The 23,916-nt window shown below is 38.8% G+C and overlaps 1 protein-coding gene across 1 annotated transcript in view; it reads left to right on the plus strand.

Moving 5' to 3' along the window:
• The window catches only part of MAN1A2 (mannosidase alpha class 1A member 2), a 128,110-nt gene that overhangs the window by 88,883 nt on the left and 15,311 nt on the right, over positions 1–23,916 (plus strand). The window contains exons 9-11 of the mRNA XM_005146631.3: positions 12,118–12,233; positions 16,238–16,457; positions 22,692–22,864. Coding sequence (XP_005146688.2) covers positions 12,118–12,233; positions 16,238–16,457; positions 22,692–22,864 — 509 coding nt within the window. The remainder of the gene's footprint in view (positions 1–12,117; positions 12,234–16,237; positions 16,458–22,691; positions 22,865–23,916) is intronic.

A 23,916-nucleotide genomic window follows, 5' to 3' on the forward strand; every position in this document is an offset into this window, starting at 1 on the left:
GTCACCATCCTTTTGATGTTAGGATGCAAAGGCTGATGAGTCATTTCTCCTGTGGTTTGATTTATCAGAGTGTAGGCCTTTTGATCACAATAGAAACAGCATGTTCTGAAGTTTCACTGCTGGGGAATGATGTTTGGTGACAGTGACCTGAGACATGCAGACTCTTCTGTTTGTTCATTGTTCTGCTCCTTCTGCTGGTGCTTACAATGACATGGTTCTGTTTAATCCAGTCAATGCTTCTGATTCTGATTAGATCTTTTACCTGAAAAGTTAGTTATCAGTCAATTAGTTAGTACAGGTTCATCAAGAACAATGTGACCATTGTTTCCAGGTCCTTAACAAGTTGCAGGGACGAGTAAAGTCACATAGTGTGATATTAATCTATTTCAGAAAGATGTAAATGAATTTGTATTGAAGAAAAAAAATATTTATTTTTAATGAAATATGTTGAGAAAATTTAAATCTAATTTGCATTTGCAAACAGACTAGAATACCAGTTAAAACAGCAATAGCAAAGAAAATGCCAATCTGCATGTTATTGCCAAGTCAGGATGTGCCACTCGTGTTTGCACATGTCTGTAGATTGGACATTCCTTCTTTCCGTTTTCCAATACTGAGAATAAATTCTTGCATTTCATCTGGTTCCAGCATCTCTTGGAAGTAATAACATTATTGAAGTGGAACTCAAATAACTGCCTTCAAATCTTACTACCTGCACCTGGGAGTTACCTGGGTTGGAAGCTGTCAGTTTAACTGGCTTTTAGGCTATGTATGGCTTCCATGTACAAGTAAATAAACAAAAAATAATCAATTTTTTGTTTGTTACACTTTAGTGATATGTGAGCATGTAAACTGGTTACTGTAAAGCTGGTATGTGAATTTACAGTACATGAGCTGAGCATTGGTATTAGGAATGTAACATCAGATACTGAAATTACAATCACTGAATGTTGATGTGATGAGCATTCAGAGTTGGTCTATTCTACAGTGCTTTGTTCATGTCTCCTTACCAAAACCAAGACCTTTTCATCAAATTTGCAAGTGGATTAAGTTAAAAGCCCAATGAGGGGCACTCTCTCTGTCAGCACTTTTACAAGGACTCACCAACCCTGTGATGTATTTAATGCACTAAATTTAAATGCTGTCAGTCATGTTCAAGTCCTCTGAAGACAAATAAGGGGATACATGCATGTGTTCTGCCTGCCTTGTTGCACACACTGCCTTGGCACCTTTTGGTGCTTAAGTTAAACCAAACCAAGCACTTTTAATTTTAAAATACTTTTTACAGAAAGATTCTGTTAATTTAATTGAATTGGATTAGATTTGCACTTCTGTTAAAATGGTGCCATTTTCACCATGTAGCAAAATCAGCAAAACCAATTTTCAGTCACCGTCATTAAATAAGTGCACATACTGGGTGAATATTCATCATTTTTTATGCCTGCCTGTACAGCTGGGGTTAGGCTAATGCTCTTGGGCTGGACCAGGTAATTAACTGAACTGCTTAATTTAAACTCTTGCATGCAATAGACAAACCATGTGGAATACACCCTATCTACTTTAATTTGTGATATGATATTATATCAAATACATAGCACCACATGTCTATATTTAGTTGGCAATATTCAAAGGAGAATTTTAAATAAATTTGATCTAAATGTACTTTGTTAAAGATGTGAAGAAAACCACTGCATCGAGCAATCCAGGATCTGCTTATTCCTCCTTCCCAACTATTAAAGTCCAGAGAGGTACAGGTCTCTCCATTCCAGTCGAATGGATGTGGCTGCTGCTGTTCCCATTTGCAGGTTGGCCAGTAGAGAGGCTGAGGATGTATCCTAGAGGTACACACATACATCTGTGAGGACACTAGTGTGGCTATCCACGCAGGCTGCCACTGACAACACTGTCTTTGTAGCACCCACATGTAGTACTGCCACAATTCACATAAAACATAAGTAGAGGTGGCCAGGTCTTGCTCCTTCTCCTGATGTTCAGTCAGATAAATACATGCACTTGCAATCCCTTCACAAGTGCACTCACACTCACAGATCTTTCAAGTATTAGCAGAGGCTCTTGATCTATTTCATACCTGTGCTTGAACCCTGGACCAGGGCTATGCAACCATCAGGCTTTTCAGATGCAGGTCTCCTCCTGCTCACCTTCAAGTTTGCGGATGTGAATTCCATATACACACATGCACTCTGGATTAAATTCACTGGGAAAACAAACACACATGGGTCTTTCCAATTGTTAGAACACAAACCTAGGGCCCTCTGACCCACTGTCTTTTCTCCAGCCACTGCCACCCTAACCTGTTGGCCCCTGTGACCTGCCTAAGGCCCTGTTTTCCAGTTGCTGGCGCTCCAACTTTGTAGTACGCAATCCCAGTCCCTCCAGTTACTGACACCCAGACCTCTGCTGCATACCATGTTCTCCAGGTGCTGGCGCTTAGGTCTGCAGGCTCTGGTAACTGTGGCCTCTCCTTCAGCTGCTGCTAAGATAGTGAGTGGAATTACATGCAAGAACATAAAGAAGATGAGGCAGACTCTGCTCCTGAAGGGTCAAGGGTGCAGGCGGACAAGTGTGGTAATCCCCAGCCTATTTACATGTGATCAAGTACTTCTAAATCATCTCCTCTCTATTTTTCCTTTGGTCATTCTTCCGTAATCGACCTTGATCATTCCCTTTCCCTTCCTTTGGCCCTAAATACCCCATAGTAAGTTTTAGCTAAAGCCACAGCCCTGTTCTGCAGTTCCATAAATACATTTTGCACAGTCCTGCAAGGCCCCTGAAATACCTCATAATGCTCATAAAAATCGTTTCCCCCTTCTTATCAGTGACAAAGTTCAGATTGGCTCTCTGAGTCTGTGCCAGAGCATTTGCTTTAATGGCCCATCAATCAGTAGCTGAGGAGTTCTGGTCTGTTATTGTCTGTTACCACCTGCTTGTTAATGGCTGTGTGTTTAATTTACCAGCTTCCTTGTCATTTATTATTTCTTTTATACTGAATACTCCTTGCCCAGAATAATTCTTTATCTTTGCTCTCACATTCCACATATCCCTGCATGGGAGAATGCTAATTCTGAGAACAGTCAGCATGTGAGCTGAAGAATGCTGTCCTGGCAGTGGGAGCTTTATCTGACATATAGAAGAGTGGATCTCTTGAATACAAACTTCCAAAGGTGCTGCAGAGGTTGATAAATAAATCGCTATGCAAATTTCTATTACTGGGACTTTCATTGTTAAAATGAATGAAGAAACCCTTTCACTCTTTACATCTACCTCCCGGAGATGAGGTGAAGTGAAGAAGACTGAAGAATGAAGTGGTCTTTCAAAAGATTAAGCAAATATTGCAGATAAATATTTCAGATAAAAATATAATTGTAGTGTAAATTATGAGGTTGATGGTCTAGTTCTGGGTGGTGAGAAAGATGCTAATGTTGGAAAATTCCTGTCTTTGCCCACTGAAATTGCTAGTGTTCTTTATCTATGAGGGTACTTTGCGTTTTCTCCCCACCCCCATTACATGGTTTGCTCTAGACAACATTTAAGAGACTAGCATTGCCAAGAGTATCTAAAAATCAAGTTGTGAAATTTAAAGTCAAATTCTGGCAAAACATCCATAACCTAGAAGGAAGTGAATGGGAATAGTGCCAGGTAAGCCTGTATTTTCCAAGTACTTTACAGAATTCTTGAGATAACTACCTTCAATTTGAACTTGTGGATGATAGTTTCTAGTGCTTTCATTTTTGGGTGGTTTTTCCCCTTTGGCATAAGCAAAGATTTTCTTTCTCTTAAATAGAAATGGGGCAGGATTGAAATAATTAATTTGTCTGTTGTAGAGGTAGTTCCCGACCTGACTTCATCATTTATTTGGCAGAGCAAGTAAAGTTCTGTTTGAAACATCGGTTATAGAATTCAAGCTATGTGGTTTATGTGGTGGTTAGTTTGGAGGTAGGTGCAAGCAGTTATTGAGGTGGGTGGTTTTTGCTTTGAATCTGCTTTCAGTTGAGTACATAACAAACACAAGTACAGCATGACTTCCAGCAGTGGGCATGCATGTACCAGTTGCAAATGAGGAGGTGGGGGTGGCTTTCTGCTGTTTCATTTTCTTCACTGTCTTGGCGGATGTCCTTAATTTTTCTCTCCAAAATATTCTGTCATGTTCTGTACTTAGGAACGTGCATGTGTTTTGAATAGAAAATAAACTGTGTCATCTCTACTGGGGAATTCCCCTTGCCCTTTTGCTTTACAACCTTGTACAAATGTAATTAACTGTGTTCCAAGAAAACGCTGCATTCAGATTTGTTTATTCATTAGAAGCCAAGAGCAAGTTAATCTGTTAAAACTTTGTTTTAATGAAGTACAGCAGAGACGTGCGTTACAGAGAATGTGCTTTTTTAACTCTACAAGGTTAAGACATTTTGCTGGTCTTTTGAGCAAGATGCTGCAAAAGCTGAACAAATAAAAGCTTTTTTTAGTATGTTAAAGATTCTAGAGTTACTGGAAGCTTAATCATGTATAAGAGTTAAGGATTTGTGTCTGTAAAAACTTCCTAAAGAAAGGATTTGGGTATGGCAGAACTGGGTTTTGAAAGTGCTTGCACACATTTCTGTGGCAAGTGGTGAATATTTTCTTTTGCTGCACCACCAAACTGTACTTTCAGAACATGAGATTGGTGGGGAATGTGTCAATACCTAGAATTTGAAATCTGTCCAGCAATTGCTTTAACATTTATTCTCCTCGCACAGAGCCCAAGTCTTAGGGTACTGCCTGATATTCTTGAGAGTTTAGTTTGTTGCCTTTGAAGACAGCCAACTTAAAATGATTGGTGTCCTTTGACATGTGCTCTGTGAGCTTTTAAAGTCTGAGCTCCTGTGAAATCTCATTACTTCTTTAATAACTAATATTTGTACTTGGATCTCTATCTACCTAAGCTGTATTTCTGACCCATTCTTGACTTACTCATTTCTTATCAAAGGGAAGCCTATCAAAGTCCAGTTACAAATGTGTTACAGCCTGATTACAGTTACTCGTTTTTATATTATTCCTTCTGTATAATTTGTTGGAGGCTGTGCACCTACATGTTTATATTGGCATTGGTCTCTCAACCACTAATAGATTCAGATGACACATAACAGCCCATTTCTTTTCATTCTGTCATCAATATGTAAGACTTCAGATTCTGAGTTACTTGTGGAGATTTACCTTCTGGTGGTCACATGAGAATTATTTCAGTTGTGGTGACGTTGATGGGACAGGGTCTATCATTTTGTTCAGAGGACACTGAAGATAGGTTCTTTTAATCATGAAGTTGCACTGGAAGCTGGACTGTCCTGGTGCTTTAGCACCTTTAGTAACCTTTAGCAGCAAGCTAGAATACTGTCTCATCTTGGAGATCTATGTGAAGTCATAGCAAACTTTTGATTGCAGACCACACTGTGGGACTTTTTGGCCTATATAGTCAAAAGTCAGAGAGAGATGGTAATGAACGCAGTCAAAATGTAAGGTGTGGTAGCTCAGTCTCAGCCACAGAACATGGACTAAGTCTTACAATTAGCACAATTTCCTTGCACCTGTGGGGGTGGTGAGGCACTGGCACAGGTTGCCCTAAGAATTGGTGAATGCTCCATCCCTGGCGTTATTCAAGGCCAAGCTGGACAGAGCCTTCGATGACATGGTCTAGGGGGTTAGAATTAGATGGTCTTAAGGTCCTTTCTAACACTAAATATTCTGTGATTGCTCTTTGATTTGTGAATTTAGGTCATTGAGAGGTGAGCTCAGTCTCCAGAATTATAAATAGCTGGAATGTTTTGAAGTTTCAGGGAAGTTTGAATACAAAAAGGCAAATACTTGTTCCAGCTGTGAATTCCTGAGTGCGAAAGGAGAGCCTGTTGTAAGATACCAAATAAAGATGCTCGTTTGACATTACAGAATCTTGAACTACATTCAATTTGAAGATGCATTTTGTTCTAACAACATGAGTTACCTAAGCTTATGTTTTAGTTCAGTTAGTTGTACTTGCTGGTCTGTTTAAAATTCTTTCTGTTGTCTTTGCACACACTTGAATTGGGCGAGCTTGAGAATGTTAATCTTTAGTTTGATAATCACTGCAGTTTTAGGAGGCCGTTTTGCTTAAGTTTTATTTTAAAAGAAACTGGTAGCACCTACAGTTAAGATTGCTCAACACTTTCCATTAAGTGATTGTGTTTTCAGTTTCTTGTAGCTGCCAACCTTCAACTCTTCCAACTGGAGTATTCTGTCTGCCTCAAGCTGTTTTGTTGGGGTTTATGAAAAAGCTTTGAGAAAAATGCTTCAGCCATATCTTAGTGAAGCTAGAGGTGGAATTTGATTCTACCCAGATTAAAGCTTGTTTTAAGAACCTCAAGAACCATCATGTTTTGGATATAAAATACTATGGGAATTATTTGTTTGAGGACTGCTTGAGGAGAAAACCATCTGTATTTTTCCAAGTCTTTAAAAAATACACCTACTGTCTCTATATGGAGTATTCAGAGCTGAGCTGCTGCGTTCTGTAGAACAGTGTGTACTGAGCAGGCACCATCACACATCCCCAGGCTGGGAGGAGCAGTTGGATTCTTGTTCCTAGAATCTTCTGTGGCACCAGGCAGTAGAACAGGAAGCAGTGTCTATTCAGCTGTCTCCTAACTTAAAGAATGCTTGGCTTTGCAAGTTTAACTTCTTTTAATGTAGTTCTGTTATGTGACAACCTGCATGTTTTTAGAAAAATGCTCATGCTGGTAACATGTTCGTTAGTGATAAATGATTCATAGCTGACTAGAAATTGTACCTCCACCTGTTTTTATCAGGGCTGCCTCTGCTACAGTTAATCTACAAGTGTTTGCACTTTTAAGCCATCCACTATGGTTTATGGCATCTTTAGGTTGAATTTCCACTGTGAATTGCAGCTGCTGCAATTTCCAAGCCCCCAGCTTTCTGGATTAAAGGATTAGAAAGGGACCTTGCACCTATTTGGAGCAACCAAGGGGCACTAAGCCCAGCTACATGAAGATTGAACTGCAATTTAATCAGAGCTACTCTAAAGGCAAACAGAAAAACAGTTCCTTAAGAGTTTCCAATACAGAGAAAGAGGGCTCCTGCAGTGTAAGGTCAGTTGATACCCAGAACAACCAATGGTCATGGAGTGTGTGGATTTCTTGACAAAAGTAATATTAGCTTGATCACTTCACTGCTCCCTCCAGGTCACTTATCTTTTCCACTCTAACTCCTTCTCTGACATATTACAATAGCACTTTGCCAAAGATTATGTGTTTGTAACCCTTACGTGAAATCAGCCTCCCTTTTTACCCCTTTGTTATCTTGTTGCAAATTAGTTCTGTACTATTAAATGATTTAAATTAATCAGTAGTTGGTTCATCTTGGTTTTTTCAGTCTATTTGGTTTAACACAAGGCAGGCTTAAGTTAGTTTTACTTTACTTTAGAGCCATAACTAACAACTCCAGTTCTAAGACTTGAGTTTCTTTTACATATTACCAAATTTCTAATTCTTTCCTGGGTCATTTTCTAGCTGTACTTAAAAATAGTAATTCAGTGTTTTAGTTACAAATTCACGAGTTAAAAATACTATGGGTATAGCTGACCCTCATCTCCACCTGCTTGTGCTTATGTGCTGCTATGTTATCTCACCATACTGCTTTTCAGCACAGCAGCCCATGCACACTAAACATACTTCTGCTCAGCATTTTATTGCATCTTTTCCTTCTGTGTGCAGTAAATGATGGATAACCTTTATGGGCACAGTGGAAGGGCAGGAGGACGTGCCCTGAGGTCAAGAAGGGACAGCAGCTCACTCCCTATCTGCTCATGGGTAACAGGAAGCCTCACCCTCAGGTGTTGTCACTGCAACAACAGTTCTGGCATGATGTGCTGCTTTTAAAACAATGTCTGGCTTCTTTCTTTATTCCTGCTCATTGCCAAGAAATGACAATTGAACAATTAAGGCACAAAGCAGAGAGGGTTTAGCAAATCATGAACTGTTTTTCATTTGCCTCATTAAGCTGCTGTTAACTACTTAAAGCCATCTGCTTAAAAATAATTTACCCATCTTAAGTTTGCTCTAGAGAGCAGGTAGATCGTCATTAGAATAAGTTTTGTTATTAATGTTATCTTTAGGGGACTTTCAGTTGTTGTGAAAAATATTGCGTTGCTTACTGAACTAAACTTTCCCTCTAAACAAAAGGAGGCGGCACATGTTTGTGACATGAGAATGAGCTATGTGAATGCCTACTGTCCCTATTATCTACCACCATCCCCAAAAATTAGTCTTGGAAAGGAAGAGCAGCCAGATCCATCACAGTGCTTCAGCTGTAATTGCGAAGGGGGAGCCCTGCAGCCTGTGCCCTGAACAGCTAGCTGTGGAAAATCAAGTTGATTTGTCTCCCTGGATTTGTAAAGAAACAATTTCACTGACAAAGGACAAATCACCAGAGACTCTCCCTCCTTTCTCGAGCTGAGATTCATTGTCATTTCAGTTAGAGAGTATGTACACTTCTTTCTGACCTGCTCTGTAATTCTGTGATTTGCTGGGTTCTTGTAAAAGGAGACTGTTTCAGCAGAGTGCTAAGATCTTTTGGAGTGAAACTAGCTTTAGAAATATTAGATAACTGATGGTGTGAGAATTGAAGGGAAGATCCTCCATTCAGTCTGTGGGAAAGAGGTGGATATGATTTTTGAATATTAGCCGAGACACAATATATGTCTAAAATTTGACTAAATATTGATCTTTTCATCAGTAAATTAAAACTCTTTAAAAGATTTCTATGAAATTGATTTTTTCCCAATTGCATGCTGTTTATGGAAAATGGCAATATTGAACAGGATACAAAGCTTTTGAAGTAGCTGAGCAAAAATGGTGCTGTGAATGTTAAATATAATTTTTTTTTCTATTAAGATTATATTTGGCTCTTTCTGGCAAGGAGGAAGCCTTCAACTGACAGACAGACTACAGGCTACCAGCACAGATTTGCATAAAACATACTTTCAAGTGTGTGAAAAACCAGGGCTTTTTGGAATTACTTTTTATGGCAATAGTTGAAGGTATTCTTTGCAAATGCAGCTACTGTGCATTCTAATTTAAAGTATGACTTCCCAAGGAATCCTTGACTGGAATTCTTTTATGTTTGCCCAGTCATCTGGACCTACATTTGAAAAAGTGGGGAATAAAAAATGTATATTAATTTGTCTTGATTGGAAGCAATGAGTGTTATAAGAATGTGTGCATATTATTGAAGAAAATATGCGGCATCTGCTGTATTTGATATGCCCTCATACTCTGTTCTCTTTGCTATATTTATCTTAATCTCGAAAGAATTTTGCTTCAGGATTTCACTGTGAAACACTTCTTCACAGTAAAAAACTTTAAATTACATAGAAATAATCAAATAATTCTTGTAAATCAAATATATAATAAAAATTAAATCAATTTTTTTAATTTGCAAAATACAACATTTTAAATATAATGATTACTTTCACAGCTGTCTACTGAAGAGTACCCAGTGCCAAGATGCTATTGTAAACTCAGGTATTCAAATCATGAGGTGTTCCTTCTTAGCACTCTGGGTTGACATACAAGGTTAGCACTGATTGAAAAACTTTTGTGAGCAAAACATTTTGAGTTGAGCCGAGTTAAATCTCTGAATCCATCTGAGCTGTAATTCAATAAGCAGAAGAGAGTGATAAGCACCATGGATCTTCTGATGATAAGTTTGGGTAGGGACCTTGTTTATAGGAGAGAATGGTATGCGATGACCCAGATCTACAGATTTCAGCAGCTATGTATTTCCTATGGCTTTAGCATGTCTGCTGCAGGTGAGAGCAAGTTGTCAAAGTCCCGCAATCTGTCACAAAAAGACTGCTTTAATTTTCAGTCATTTCTACTTATACAGAGTGCAGCAAATTCTCCTTCAGCAACACCTTCTCATGCTAGCACAAGACTTGAAGGAGGCCTTGCAGGGTGCAGTTAAATCAGCTGTAGAAGCTAGAAACCTTGCTGTGCTTAAACCTCGAGAGAGGAGTCTTGCAAAGCAGTTAGTTGAGAGCTGGAGTCAGGTATGCAACATGGGAATAAAGAAAGCACTGCTGCTCTCAAAAGGCCTTAGCCTTGCCATGTTAGCTTCTCACTTCCTGAGTAGGAGGAGGATCTCTATCCGAGATGCTTGTGCAGCTCTGTTCTCTGAATGCATCAAGAAGGTGCAAAAAAGGCTGTCTAGAAGATGGTTCTGAGTCCTTTGTGTGCTGATGCTACTGATTCTTGCGTTCTCTCTACTTCCGTCTAAGGTGAGAAGCAGTATTGAGGAAGAGCTGCTGACAGGAGAGACAAATAGTTCTCAAATGACTGCCTGAAGGAAGTAGACGTACAATGGGGTGTGTTTCTGATAACTGACTTTGGAAACTCACCTAGAACATGGATTTTTCTGATTAGGAAATAAAGCTTTTGCACTCATCTTCTGCTCATTCCTGTCCTGAACCCAGCTGGAGCTGCTACAAGATGAGCCCTGCTTAAGGGTTCAGCAACCCTGTCCTGTCTGGGGACAGAGTGCATCTGAGAAAGAAACCTGGCAGAGGAGCAGTGCTGACTCCAGTGACAGAGCTGAGCTGGTGAGGAGGCAGCAGCTTGACAGGACTTGTTTTAAACTGTCCTTGAGCAGTGCTGACACCAGTTGTAACTTTGAAGTCTTGGGATGGTTTGTTTATTTTTCCCTTAGTTCTTGGGTCTACCTGTGAATGTAATTGTACATTAGAGGAGTCATGACTAGCCCTTGCCTTTGTGGAAGAAAGCGACTCATGATCTGCCTGTCTTCTTACAGCTCAGAGCTAGAAAGCTTATGAAAACTCATTGCACCTAAATCACTGAGTAGCTAGGTGTGAAAAGGCTGACTAGAAGATACTGAGATAGATGAGCATGAAGTCATTTGCTGCAAATTCACAACCTGAAGCCAAGTGGAAAGGCTACAGGCTTTCCATTTGGTCCTTCCTTTGTTTAGAAACCCATTGGTGAGTAGTAGAGGAAACAAGAGGCTAGGAGCATCTACCAGCTCTAACCTCCTATTCACATCTTCAGAGACAAGCAGGCATGCTGGGGCAGAACAGTGCTCGGACAGAAAAGGCAAGGAAGGAGAGCTCCAGACCTCTTTTGTACACCTTCATCCCAGAAAGGCTGTTGAATGATACAACTCTTTGGAGGTACTTTGGAAAAGGAAGTATCATCTCTTTGTTTCACCCAATAAAAGGGAATCTACATGAGTATCACAGCCATGAAGTGAATTTCTGGTATTGCAACAGAGTTGGTCTTAAATGTTTCCTTCGCCTAGCTTGAGCAACCTAAGACTGTTCTGGTGCCAGTGTTTTGTGGGCTGTAACATTGGGAAAGAAAAAGTTATGTGCTGTTCTGGTTGGAGTCACTCTCATACTGTGAGTGTATTGCTTTTTGAATGAAGGGTGTACCGAGGGAGTACTTTCTGTGGTTGGCACAGGGGCTCTGAGGCTGACTCACCCCATCAGTAGGGTTTTTGTGGGAATGCATGATAGTTCACCCAGAGAGGAATGTAGGTAGTCCTCACCTATCCCTCTCTGTGTAAGAACTACCTACATGTGTGAGCTATTCTGTCAGCACAGAATGGCAATGTCTTTGCTTGTGAAAGTAACTACCTTGCTGGAAATAAAAAACTCCTGGAAATATAGGATTTGTTGTAGTTCATAGCTGTTCATAGCCAGCCACATGACCTGATTGTATCCTGGATACAGAGATCTTACAAGGGGGTTTTGCATATACTTTTTTACATATATAAGAGATTTTAAGCCCCAGCAGCAAAACGGTCAGGTTCTGTAGAATGAAGGAAAAACAGAGGTTAAATTAATTTGTGATGTGCAGAATGACAGTGAACACGTAAAGCAGGTTCCATACCTAGCAAGTAAGTTTGGAGGGGAAAGGAGATACGGTGCTGCTTTGTCCTGCTAAGCAGGCTTGAAATATTGGTAACACGACAACAGTAGATCTTAACACCATAAGTTTCTATTTTGAATAAATTTAAGGTGTTATTATATAACAAATTCAACTTTTTTTTTTTCTCTTACAGATCACACCTCTGTGGGCGGGCTGGGAGACAGTTTTTATGAATATTTATTGAAAGCCTGGCTTATGTCAGACAAGATGGACACGGAGGCAAGAAAAATGTACGACGATGCCATTGAGGTGATTATAATTCATGGAGTTCTCCCATACAGTTGAACTGCAAAACCATCTTTAATACTTAAAAAAAAAGAAAAATCAACCCAAAACACCCCAACCAAAGCACCCCCAGAACTGGGTTTGATTATGTAAGCTTTAAGAAATCAAGTGGTGAATAATACTAGCTTTCACTCTCAGTAGTTTAAGAAGTGTTATTGTGGAATACATCTGATGCAGATTGTTGTGCTAAAAATAATCAGCCTGTCCAAAATTGTATAATCTAAATGCCCAAGCTATAGTTTATTAGAAAGAGATCTAACAACCCTAAGATGTCTGCAGAACAACCAAGTCACTTCTTTCCAGTGTTCAGTATCACTCTAGAGATTAAAGTTCTGAATTGTTTTATTCTTTATTTTACAAAACATTTAGAGGTTATATTCCATATTTGTGTTGTAAAATGTAGTTCATACCTATTCCTTGCGCTGTGGTTCTTTTGTGATGTGATCTTGCTCCCTCTCACAGATGAAGTAATGCTTGCCCAAGGATAGTTCAGTGGGATTTAGGGCAGTGGCCTTTTAGTGATGGCTCTGAACTTTATGCTGCCCAGCTCTTACTTTCTTATAACTTCCCCATACAGAGGCATCTTCTTTCATCAGGCTTGCTTGTGCCAACATGCTGGTGCTACAGTTAAGACATGTGGAGAGTAACTAAGCTGGTTTTAATCAAGTTGGCTGTGGTACCAATAGCAGCAGGGACTGCATAGTCTTGTCCAAGTGCAGATGTGTGCTTGGTGCTTAACTTGTTCCATGATCTGTGCATGCTGTGTTTCTTCAACACAAGCTCCTAAAGCAAAAAACACCTAAAATGTCACATTTTAAAAGATATATAGTGAAAGTTCTAGTCTAAAATTGCTTTGAAGCTGTAATATATCTTATTCCTGACCTGAATTTGATTCATTTGACTTTCAGATACTTTACCTTTTTCCTCCCCTACATTGTTTTCCAGGGTCATCTGCATTATGTAGCTGGTGGCTAACCAAGGTGTGACACACATTCTCTCATAAAAGAGATTCATTATTTTCTTGAGTCTCACAATATAAAGCATATTTTGAATTATTTCTTAAGCTTTTTTTTCTAAGTACTTTCCAGTATCTTCAGTATGGAGACAAGAATGTAATGGTTCAACATCTGATTTCTTCTCCATATTTGCCTCTTCATCCAACCAAGAGCTGTGTTTGCACTCTTAACCTTTGCCTCAGTGTCATCTGCTTTCCACTTGGTTTTGCTCTGAAGTTGGTTATAGTCATTTTGATTTACTGTTTTCCTGCTACTGTGATTTATATTCATGATTCCTTGATATGTGATTCCTACTAAAACACAATTGTTTAGGCAAAACTCACTTTGTTCCGTGTTCTGAATGATTTTACGGGAGTGACTTTTTGTTTATTACTGTCTATAGCTCCATCAATTTTTGTGTCATCTGCACATTTCTTTTAGCTTTTGTTTCTTGCAGATTGTTGGTAGAAATGCTGCCTAGCATTGTATAGAAGTGTTTTTGCAGAATCTTCATGGGATGAAGACTTCTCAGTTGTTGGTTTCACTTTGAACTGTTCTAGCACACCAATTTTTTAATCCAGTTCATATGTGCTGCCTTGAATTCATTTAGGACTAATGTTTTGTACAATACCAAGGAAATTCCTGAAATTCCTACTATTCCTAATATCAGTATTCACTTCTCAAACAAACATTTTATATGATTGTTTCATTAGGCTTTTAAAATACTGTTAAAGCACCAGCTATTTCCCAGTCCTTTTGAATTTTCTTAGCTTTCCAGGCTTTGTTAAAGTCAAAATTAGTGGTTCAAAACATTGGTTGAGTGCTTTTAATAGTCTAAAATACAGTTTATTGGGTCCTGTTTTACAAATACATAGCAGTTGGTGTTTAACATCCATTGTGATTATTTAATCCTCTTCATTGTAAGCCCAGTCTTGCAGACATTATGTATGGGCAGATCTCTCTGTCTCTGAATGGAAACACAGCAAAGCAATGTGGGACCAGGTAAAACACACTGTGGAGAGAAGGGAGAAAGAACTGAGCTGTTCCCACTCCATTTGTGATCTGACTTGCAGAGCAAACCAAACAGATGGTTTCCTGTTCAGCTTTCCCTCAGCCAAACCTACCCATTGAAATCTCTACGAACCATACTAATCTATGCATTGTGGAACAATGTGTTCATGCCTTGTACAAGCCCAGGTAGATGAAATCAGTCACTCTTCCCTTACTCACCAATGCTGCAGCCCCATCATAGAAGGCCACCGAACTGGTCAGGCATGATTTGCCCTTAGTGAAGCCATGTTGGCTGTCAGCAATCACCCTTATTTTCTGTGTACCTTAGCATAGTTTCCAGGAGGATCTGCTCCATGATCCAGGTGAGACTGACTGGCTTGAAGTTCCGCAGGTCTTCTTTTTTTCCGTTTTGAAAAACAGGGGCTATGTTTCACCCTTTCCAGCCAGCAGGAAGTTCCCCAGACTGCCACAGCTTCTCAAATATGATGGATAGTGGCTTAGCCAGTTACCTCTGGATCTGCAGATACATCTCATCAGGTCCTGTATACATGTGCACCTTCAGGTTCCTTAGATGATCTTGAAACTGATCTTCTCCTACAGCAGGCAGTTCATTTTCCCAGTTCTGCGTTTGTCTTCTGCAACTTGGGTAGTATGGCTGGAGCACTTGTAGGTGAAGGCTGAGGCAAAAACGTCATTGGGTACCTCAGCCTTCTCCACTTCCAGGGTAATCAGGTCTCCCATTTTCTTCTGGAGAGGGCCCACATTTTCCCTCATCCACAAAAGCCACTTCAGTTGCATGCAGGATCCTCTGCCAGGATGTTCTCAGTATATCTAAGCTTCAGTGCAAACGGTTGTGGGCATTTGGGGTGTAATTTGTTGTAGGTACCAGAAAATTAATGAAGAGGGATAGTAATTCACTTCTGTAATAGGTTTTGTGGATGGCAAGGAGAATAGAAAATGCCTTTTTAAAGGCGCTTTAATCCTTCAACTCCAATCAGCCTTGGAGTACTCTTACCAGTCATGTGCTTCGAAGGAAGTTGTGAACCCATCAGATGGTTATGTGTGGAAGTACTAAGGAGATTTCTGGAAAGAAGATAGGAATAATGTCTCCATGGTAAAAAGATAGTTGTCTTTACTATTATAGATGTCAATTGTAACAAGATTCTAGGTAAAAAAAAGCCAAAAACCTGTCTAATGCTTAAGGTAGTGTTTCAGTAGATTGGTGGGGATTGTGAACTTCCCTGAAATAGGCTTAAGTAGATATGTTATTTCACATAGCTTGCAAACTTCGGAATGTTAGGTCAGCTATTCTCCTTCCTACTACCAGAAGAATACCATTTCAAAGCCACAGGCAACAATATAGGTACAAATGCACAAACAAGGCAACAGTTGCCTCACCTATAAAATTATATTTATTCTAACAGTTACTCTAACCCTCGCCCATCCTTTGACCACATGTAATCAGAAAGCTTCCATGGAGAAGGAGCTACAAGGTGGCTGGATCATTCCTGTCACTTCCTATTAAAGACTGACTGAAAGTACAGGTGCTACCTGAAAGTACAGGTGTACTTACTTGCTGACCAAAACATTCCAATGTGGATGTATCTTACAAGTACTCACAGACCGTACTGCAGAAGGTACTTCTCAGAGTTAACGGGTAGGCAAACACTGTTTGAGCCATAAAATACATGCTGAATTTCCAGTTAAAAGTACAATTTTATCTATGTTGTTATTTTCCTGTGTTTGATCTCATTAGCATCTTTTAGCAGTTAGGGTACTTCTTGTGTGCATTGAGATTATATTCTTATAGCTGTTTGCTCCTGAAGTGCTAAGAAGTGAATTTGAAAGAAGAATTTTTTGTTGTTGTTTTAAAAACAGTACTTTATTCTCCAAAAGAGAGTTTAGTTACATAAAACAGTGCATGTGAAACAGCGTTTGAAAGCTCTCTTAATCTTCTTGTAGGCCATAGAAAAGCATCTCATCAGAAAGTCCAATGGAGGACTGACCTTCATTGGGGAGTGGAAGAACGGACACCTTGAAAGAAAGATGGGCCACTTGACCTGTTTTGCAGGGGGAATGTTTGCCCTTGGAGCAGATGGTTCCAGAGATGATAAAGCTGGACATTATTTGCAGCTTGGAGCTGAAATTGCACATACATGTCACGAGTCATATGACAGGACAAGTAAGATCTATTCCTAATCTAGTTATTTCACTAGTTAACATAAAGAAATTGTTGTAATTATTTTTTAAGATGTGTTATGGACATATGTCTTATCTAACATGCAGTGGTTTCTATACCAGTATAAATTTTGAACATCCACGTATTTAATTGTGATCTACATCATGGTGAGTAAATATAAAACCAGATTGCATGTGGTTCCTTCCTGCATGTTTATCCCTATTATTTGTATCAGTCGGCTAAGATAGGTTATATGAGTGCATGGAGGAAGGACTGTGTGTGGACTCTTGTCCTTCCAGATATATAGGGCAGTTTTTCATTTCATTTATACTGTTCTTACTGTTATGTAGAGTTAAAAATTTGTAAATACAGCTTTTACTAGTTTTAGTAATAGTACATTCTGGGTAAGTCAATTAAACTGGAAAGAATCATGACTATTATACAAACTGTGAGACAGCCAAAGACCTGACTAGTGGGGAGGCAATAACAGGTTTCACGGTTGAGCTGGAAGTTTCCCAAGTTCCATCTTTTGGAAGAGGTTTATTTTTCATTTTTTAATAGTGACCTCTGCATAAAGTTGAAGTGTGCTCATTGGAATTACAGTGGCCATAAGATCATAAGACACAATTAAAACAGAAGAGTCTCAGAATAGCAAACAAAAAGATCTTGAGGGCTGGACTGTCAGAAGTTCACTAGTAAAAAAGGCAGGAACTCTTTCTCTGAACTGGGAGTTTAGAGGAACCTGCTCAGTGCATTCCTCATCTGTATCAGGTGAGGAATTTTCAACAGAGATTAGGGAATATTAACACTGCCTTAGAAGACATGTATCGTTTGTCATCCAGAATGTCCTATACAAATTTGAACTTCAAGCAGAACAAATGCAAATCAAGAACCAACAGAATTATTAGAGCAACAGAGCTTTTGTTTTACAGTCAAAAAATAAGACAGCTCAGCCTTGAAAAATAGTGCCAAAGAAGGAAATAAATCTATTGTCGTCTCAAGGGATGAAGAGTGAAAAGGAAGAGTTATTTTAAGATATGAACTACACAGTTGTACCAAGAGTGAGATTTGTAAGCTTGTCATGAATAAATGTAGGTTGGAAATCGTAAATAGCTTTGCGTAGCCATCAGAGAAGTGAGCTTCTGGATTAACTTCCTAGTAGATGTAATGGTAACTAAAAATCAGTTTTAAAATGAGAATTCATGTGTTATTCACAGGATTATGTAATAACACTGTGTAATTGCCTGTCATTTTTAAGAATTCAATCCCATGAGTGGTGCTTTTACCTGGGTAGTAACAGCATTAAGAAAAAAAAAGGAAGGAAAAAATAGGAGAATGCTTAAGGGAAAAGGTAGGACACAGTAACTATTGTTGCATTCTGAAAAGCTTAATTTAAATGTTTCATTCGACACTTAAATGTAAGCACTGCCAGATTTACAGGTTTTTGTGCCCTCCTAATTTTATTCCTTCAGATGTTTCTTCTGTACCCTAAATAAGTCAAAAGATGGTGAGGGGTAGAAGTTAGGGTTGCATATTTAATGACTGAATAAGGACACACACATGCAGGAAGCAGTCTGGAAGCTGTAAAGACAGCTATACATTTGCAGTGCCCTAGTTTTCTTTTGTTCAGTCTTGCAATCTCAGGAATGTGTTGGGTTTTTTTTTTTTCCCTGGACTGATTTTTCAAAGCAAATAAAGAATCGTTACATGCAAAATATCAACTTCATTATGCTTTAACAGCAGGATTTGAGACAGAATTGTACACTTCAGTGCAGAGCTATCTGGCTGCGAAAAACGCTGTCTTTCAGAGGGTTGACAGTCATCCTGACTCAAATGATACCTTTATGTTTCAGCAAATGGGAGAGCCTGATCTCTTTCTTCTATAGATTTGGAAGAACTCTTTCCCCATTCGTTGTCCCCTGTGGAGTCAGCAAGGTGCTGAGGCTAGAGAGCTCTTTTCTTCAGATGAACCAGAGCTGTCCTTTCCTGTGTCTTCCCAGGGTTGCTTATAATAGACTGCAGTACATGCCTGGTGTTATAAGATTTTAGTATAAAATTACTACATTATGAAACAACTTAAATTTCCATGCAGCAGGAAGAAACATGGCAAAGGCATAAAGTAACTGGTGATGCAAAATCTGTGAATGGGAAAAAAAAACCAAGATGTCCAATGAAACTGAAAGAACAGAAAGACCACTAACAAATCAATGTGAATAATGAGCTTTCATAGGTATTGTAGCGGTTAGATTAATTAGCAAAATTATTTATACAGATGGCAGCATGTACTGGTTTATAGCACACGGTGATTTTAGTAAAAGATATCATCCCTTACACATAAAAATTTTCCCAGCCATTAGCTGACAGTCAGTCCTTTACATATTACAGACAAATTATTTTAGGATGAAGTTTTTTGCATGTCTTTAAAATTTCCTGAAGACCTGTCCTCAAATCTGGGTACAGCTTTAGCTGGTTCACATATGTGACAATTCCAATGCAGAATAAGCCAGATGACTTGAGATTTCAGATGAGACATTGTCAGGGTATGAGTGGATGTTGTCTCTGTCCCAAGACTTTCAGTAAGCAGCTAAACAGGGAAAGATGGAAGAAATAAGATAATTGAAAAATATAAATAACAATGTATGTTGATGGAATGGTTCAGAAAGTCTCAATAGAAAAGGATCTTGGAGTTTGTCTTCCTCAGATTTTATATGAAGTGAGTCCTAGAAACTATTATAATATTATGCAATAATAATAGTAATTATTATTGCTATTATTATTGTTACTTTCAGGAAAATTATTGCTAGATTGACTCTAGTCTTAAAGGAACATGCAAAAAAAAATACACTGTTTTCAACATTCTTTCTACAAGGAGATATATAGGTATTTATCTAGAAGTCTGAGCATTTGCCCTTATTTTTAGCAGTTCTAAATACAGCTCTCATTGAAGTGTTACATCGGTTAAAATATCTTAAAATGGTATTAATTAGCTTTGCAGTTTTGCATTATAATGTGAGATGTTCTCATCTGCTCTTCCTGCCCAGCGTATCAGCCCCCTTAATGCTAAAATACCTGGGTTAAAGTGTGACCACTATAGCATTGTAAAATGGCCTTGGAAAGTTGTTTGCTTAGAAGAATACTCTCCTGAAAGGTCCTATGTTCACAGTAGCTTCTTTACTTTAGTCAGCTATTAGTAGAAGTGCTGTGATTAATTTTTAATCCTTGGTTTCAGGTAAAACTTCAGTGAGGTTGTCACAATATATGGGGGTCACCCATCCTTGGGTGACAGAATTTCTAGTACTGCCCAATAACATTAGAAGTAGATCTGAATAAATAAGTAAAGATCTAATGCACCATCAGGCTACAAAGCAAGTGAAGGTGTCACAGTTCCTGTAGGTTATGTATCACAAGAATTGCCTGAAATCCTGCTTCTTTGGTGGATAATACTAATACAGCTGAATGGTTTGCATATTTCCAAAAGCCTTTTTCACAAGGCCCTTTAGGAATATTAAGCAGCTACTGCATAAACAGCAAGTGCCTGCATGGAGAAAATAAATGGTTGTAGTATAACAAATAGGGTGGAGGTAAGTAGTCAGGTCTTGCAATGGACAAATGGTAGTTAACCACTGGTACTCTGATATGTATTTATACATGTGTGTGTATAGATGTCTATATATGTATAGTATATTTACATTTTATATTTTAATACATATATATATAAATAAAAATATATGCACATTATCACAACATGGACTTATCCACAGCCATAGATGCTTCAAGATGTACCTGCTTTGGTGTGGACTGATTCATGGCCATAGATGCTTAGTGACTTGGTTTAGTGGTGGCAGTGCTGGGGAACAGTTGGACTTGATCTTAAGGGTATTTTCCAACCTGGTTGATTCTATGATTCTATGTACACACATATAAATAATCAGGAAAAGGGCAGGAACAGTAAGACAAAGATATGATAATAATTCAGAAACCTATCCAGGATAGCAAGGATGAAAGAAAGCAGAAAAATTGCAGATATTTTATGAGGTTGAGTAATTCTATAATAAATTACTAAATTAAATCCTATGTAGTTAAATGTAGAGTGAGGCACCTGCAAAAAAAATGCTTCCTAACGTCACATATAAAACAATGAGCTCTGAACTGACCATTACAACTCAGAAAATAGCTCTTGAGATTATGAAAATGCCAGCTTAGTAGCAGTCAGGAAAAACAAAGTGAGAAAGCAAAATAGAAAATGTCATTATGTCACTATATTAACCTTGTCTGCACTTTTAGTGCTGTATTCAGGCTGGTCCTCTCATTTCACAAAGGATATAGTAACACTGGAGGAGTTGCAGAGAGAAAGGCTAGGAGGAAAACCAAAGATATGGAACAGTTTCCATTCAAAGAACAATTGAATTAGGTAGTATTCTTCAGTGTGGAAAAGGCACATTTTAGGTAGGATGCAACAGATTAGCAACATCATCAGGGACTGGAGAGAGTGGATGGGAATCAGTTGTTTGCTCTCTTCTCCAAGGCAAGACATAAAGACTGTTGAATAAGTTGAGCAGGAACCAAGCTGAAAGTGGAAAAGAACAAAAAATGTGGTTCTACACCAAAGAGGTATTAGACATGTGGAATGTCTTAGCAGAGGTCTGTTTGGATGCTTAAGGCATATACAGGTTTAAGGAAACACAGCCCAGAGAAGCTGTGGCTGCCCTATCTCTGGCAGGGTTCAAGGCCAGGTGGATGGGACTTCTAGCAACCTGTGGCAGGGGGATGCAACTGGATGATCTTAAGGTCCTTTCCAACCCAAACCATTCTGTGATTCTGTGAAACACAGATAAATATTGGAAAATAAATCTATCAAAAACAACACACCACGTTCAAAAGTATGTCTAGTTTGGGAGAAGCCTTGAGCTCCAAAAAATTGCAGACTGATACAGAAGGTGAAAAGGTCTCTCATATATTTGACCCATTCTTTCTCTTCCCCATCCGTGTCTGATTTTAGCCATTGTTGGAGAAATGATACTGAGATACAGAGAGAGTTTCCATTAGGTCCAGGATGGCTATTCTTATCTTCTTAATTTTGGATAGGTAATCTCCTTGATATTGCAATGAAATTTGTACTTTTTTTTTTTACTGAAGCTGGTAAAATGGCCACTTTTTAAAGAAGTACTGTAACCATTTCTTGATGGAGTTTTCCTTTGCCGTGCATGTAGCTGAAGTGTGAAGAGTAGTTCTTTTTCTCTATTGGCATCTGGAGTAGTACTCCCTTGAAAAAAAATAATAAAGAACTCTTTGTTGGAGATTTTCTGATGGGGCACACATTGGGGGTGCTCAGATTTTTCTTTGTAGTATTCTAAGGTTCCCCTCTCTGACTCATGAGACCAAGATTAATTGGAGCCTCTATCCCATACGAATGACACGATTAATGGCTTTGATAATATTTAAAGTGTCAGTGCAGCTTCAAAGTTCAGCACCTTAAAAACTCTGAAGAGTGGGGTGCAGCTGTAGATAAGAGTGCATTTTTGAGGAATAATGTGCAGCTGCATAATAAAAAAAGTATGTAATTGCATCTTCATATTATAGACAGTTTCTCTACAAGTGCCTCCTTAAAAGACTTCCAGATGCTGGCACAGGGCTGCTAGGGCTTCTTTAAGGGCTGAAATAGTGAATCTCTTAGTTCAAAGATTTATGTTCAGGTGTGGCTAAGTTTTCATTGCCTAGTTGTAAACTATTTACTTGAGGATCACATTATGGAGCACATCAGTTAGCACATCACTAGCATAAACCAAGAGTTTGGTTAAAGATGCAGGTTGAGATGGTGGTACCTGGTTTTGTTGTTTTCCTGCTGAGCTGGGTGGGATCAAAGGACATCAAACCTCTGCTGCCTTTTTTTCCTTTTGTTGGTAAGAACTGGTGTCAGTCACTTTAGTTTTATCCTAGAATTGAATGTGTTAATGATGAATGTGTTCATGTTCTTAGTGTTTCATTAGGTTTCAAGAGGATTACTGTCAAGATAGGTACTTTTCTCCCAGGAACTGGATAAATTATTCATAACAAATTATAGGCCTCAACAATAGGAAATACTTAGGAGACTGCTTAAATACAAGCTCATTTCTGTTTTACTCACATGCTTGGGATCTAGCAGTCTCCTACCCACTCTTCCTGCAAAGAGTGGTAAGGAATCTTTGAAACATTTTTTTCTTTCTTTTTTCTTTTTTTATTTTCTTCTATCCTTTGCAGCATTAAAGCTGGGTCCAGAAGCATTCAAATTTGATGGTGGCGTAGAGGCAGTGGCTGTGCGGCAGAATGAGAAGTATTACATCCTGAGACCAGAGGTGATTGAGACCTACTGGTACATGTGGAGGTTTACCCACGATCCCAAGTACAGGCAGTGGGGCTGGGAGGCAACACAGGTAACTGTATTAATTATCTGTCCATAATTTAATTCCATGTATTTTTCTTCTGTAGCCACTTTAATCTCATGGTACTGAAACACTTCAAATGGTAATTGATTTTCACAAGTTCCCATAAGCCAGGATACATATGGGGGTGTCCACAGTTATTCCTGTTTTTCAACTGCTGAACCAGATGCACAAATGAGAGATGCATTCAGTATTATACAGCTGATGAGTTTTAGTCATGGAAATAGAATCTACTGGTTATGACTTCTACTGTTATCTGTAGTCCACAGGCCCCTGGGAGAAGTAATTCATCTTGGGAAATGAAAGTGTATTATAAATAACTTTGCTAAGCATGTGTTCTCACTCAGATTAAAAGCTAAGCTATTCTTACAGTTTCTTCTTTGTCAGCTATCACACAAGTGGTAGGACGACTGTTCTCAGATGGTTTGTAGACTACATAGCATGTACATATGTATATGTGGGTTGGTATCATGGCTTTTTCTTTTCTTAGTTGTCTGACTGGAAGGAAAAAATTGCCAGTCATTTTAGATTTACTTAATTACAACAAAAACTATAGCATAAGAAGTAGATCATGAGTCAGTAAGTAATGGCATATAAGCAGAACCTAAAAATTGTTGCCAAGGTACTTTAGAGATGTTTTTTTATCTGATTTACCAGGTTTAAATCTGATTGTTGGGTATTTTTCCTAAGTGCGAAAATGTTTCTGAGTCTCTCTCATTGGAAATGCTAGTACTGGTCTACAGAAGCCTAGATTCATTGTTAGACACAGAACTGTGCTCATGGCCTGCCTTCATTCATCCTTTGTACTTAAATAACTCCTTCATCTTCCACTCATTGGTTATGTGCTATATGAATAACTAGGCAGCATTTTCACATAACAATGTAATATTCTAATTGCAAAAATTATTTGTAATTCCCAGGAGAGTTTGCCTTTTAAATGCTTCCGAGCGTTCAACTTGTGAACCTGTTTGGTCTCATCTTTCTCACTGCTTCCACCTGCTGGTCTGTGCTGGGCTTGTGCTAAAGCGATTTGCTGGCCAAGC

Source organism: Melopsittacus undulatus, chromosome 2 (assembly GCF_012275295.1).
Source record: "Melopsittacus undulatus isolate bMelUnd1 chromosome 2, bMelUnd1.mat.Z, whole genome shotgun sequence".
In the NCBI taxonomy this organism is placed as follows: domain Eukaryota; kingdom Metazoa; phylum Chordata; class Aves; order Psittaciformes; family Psittaculidae; genus Melopsittacus; species Melopsittacus undulatus.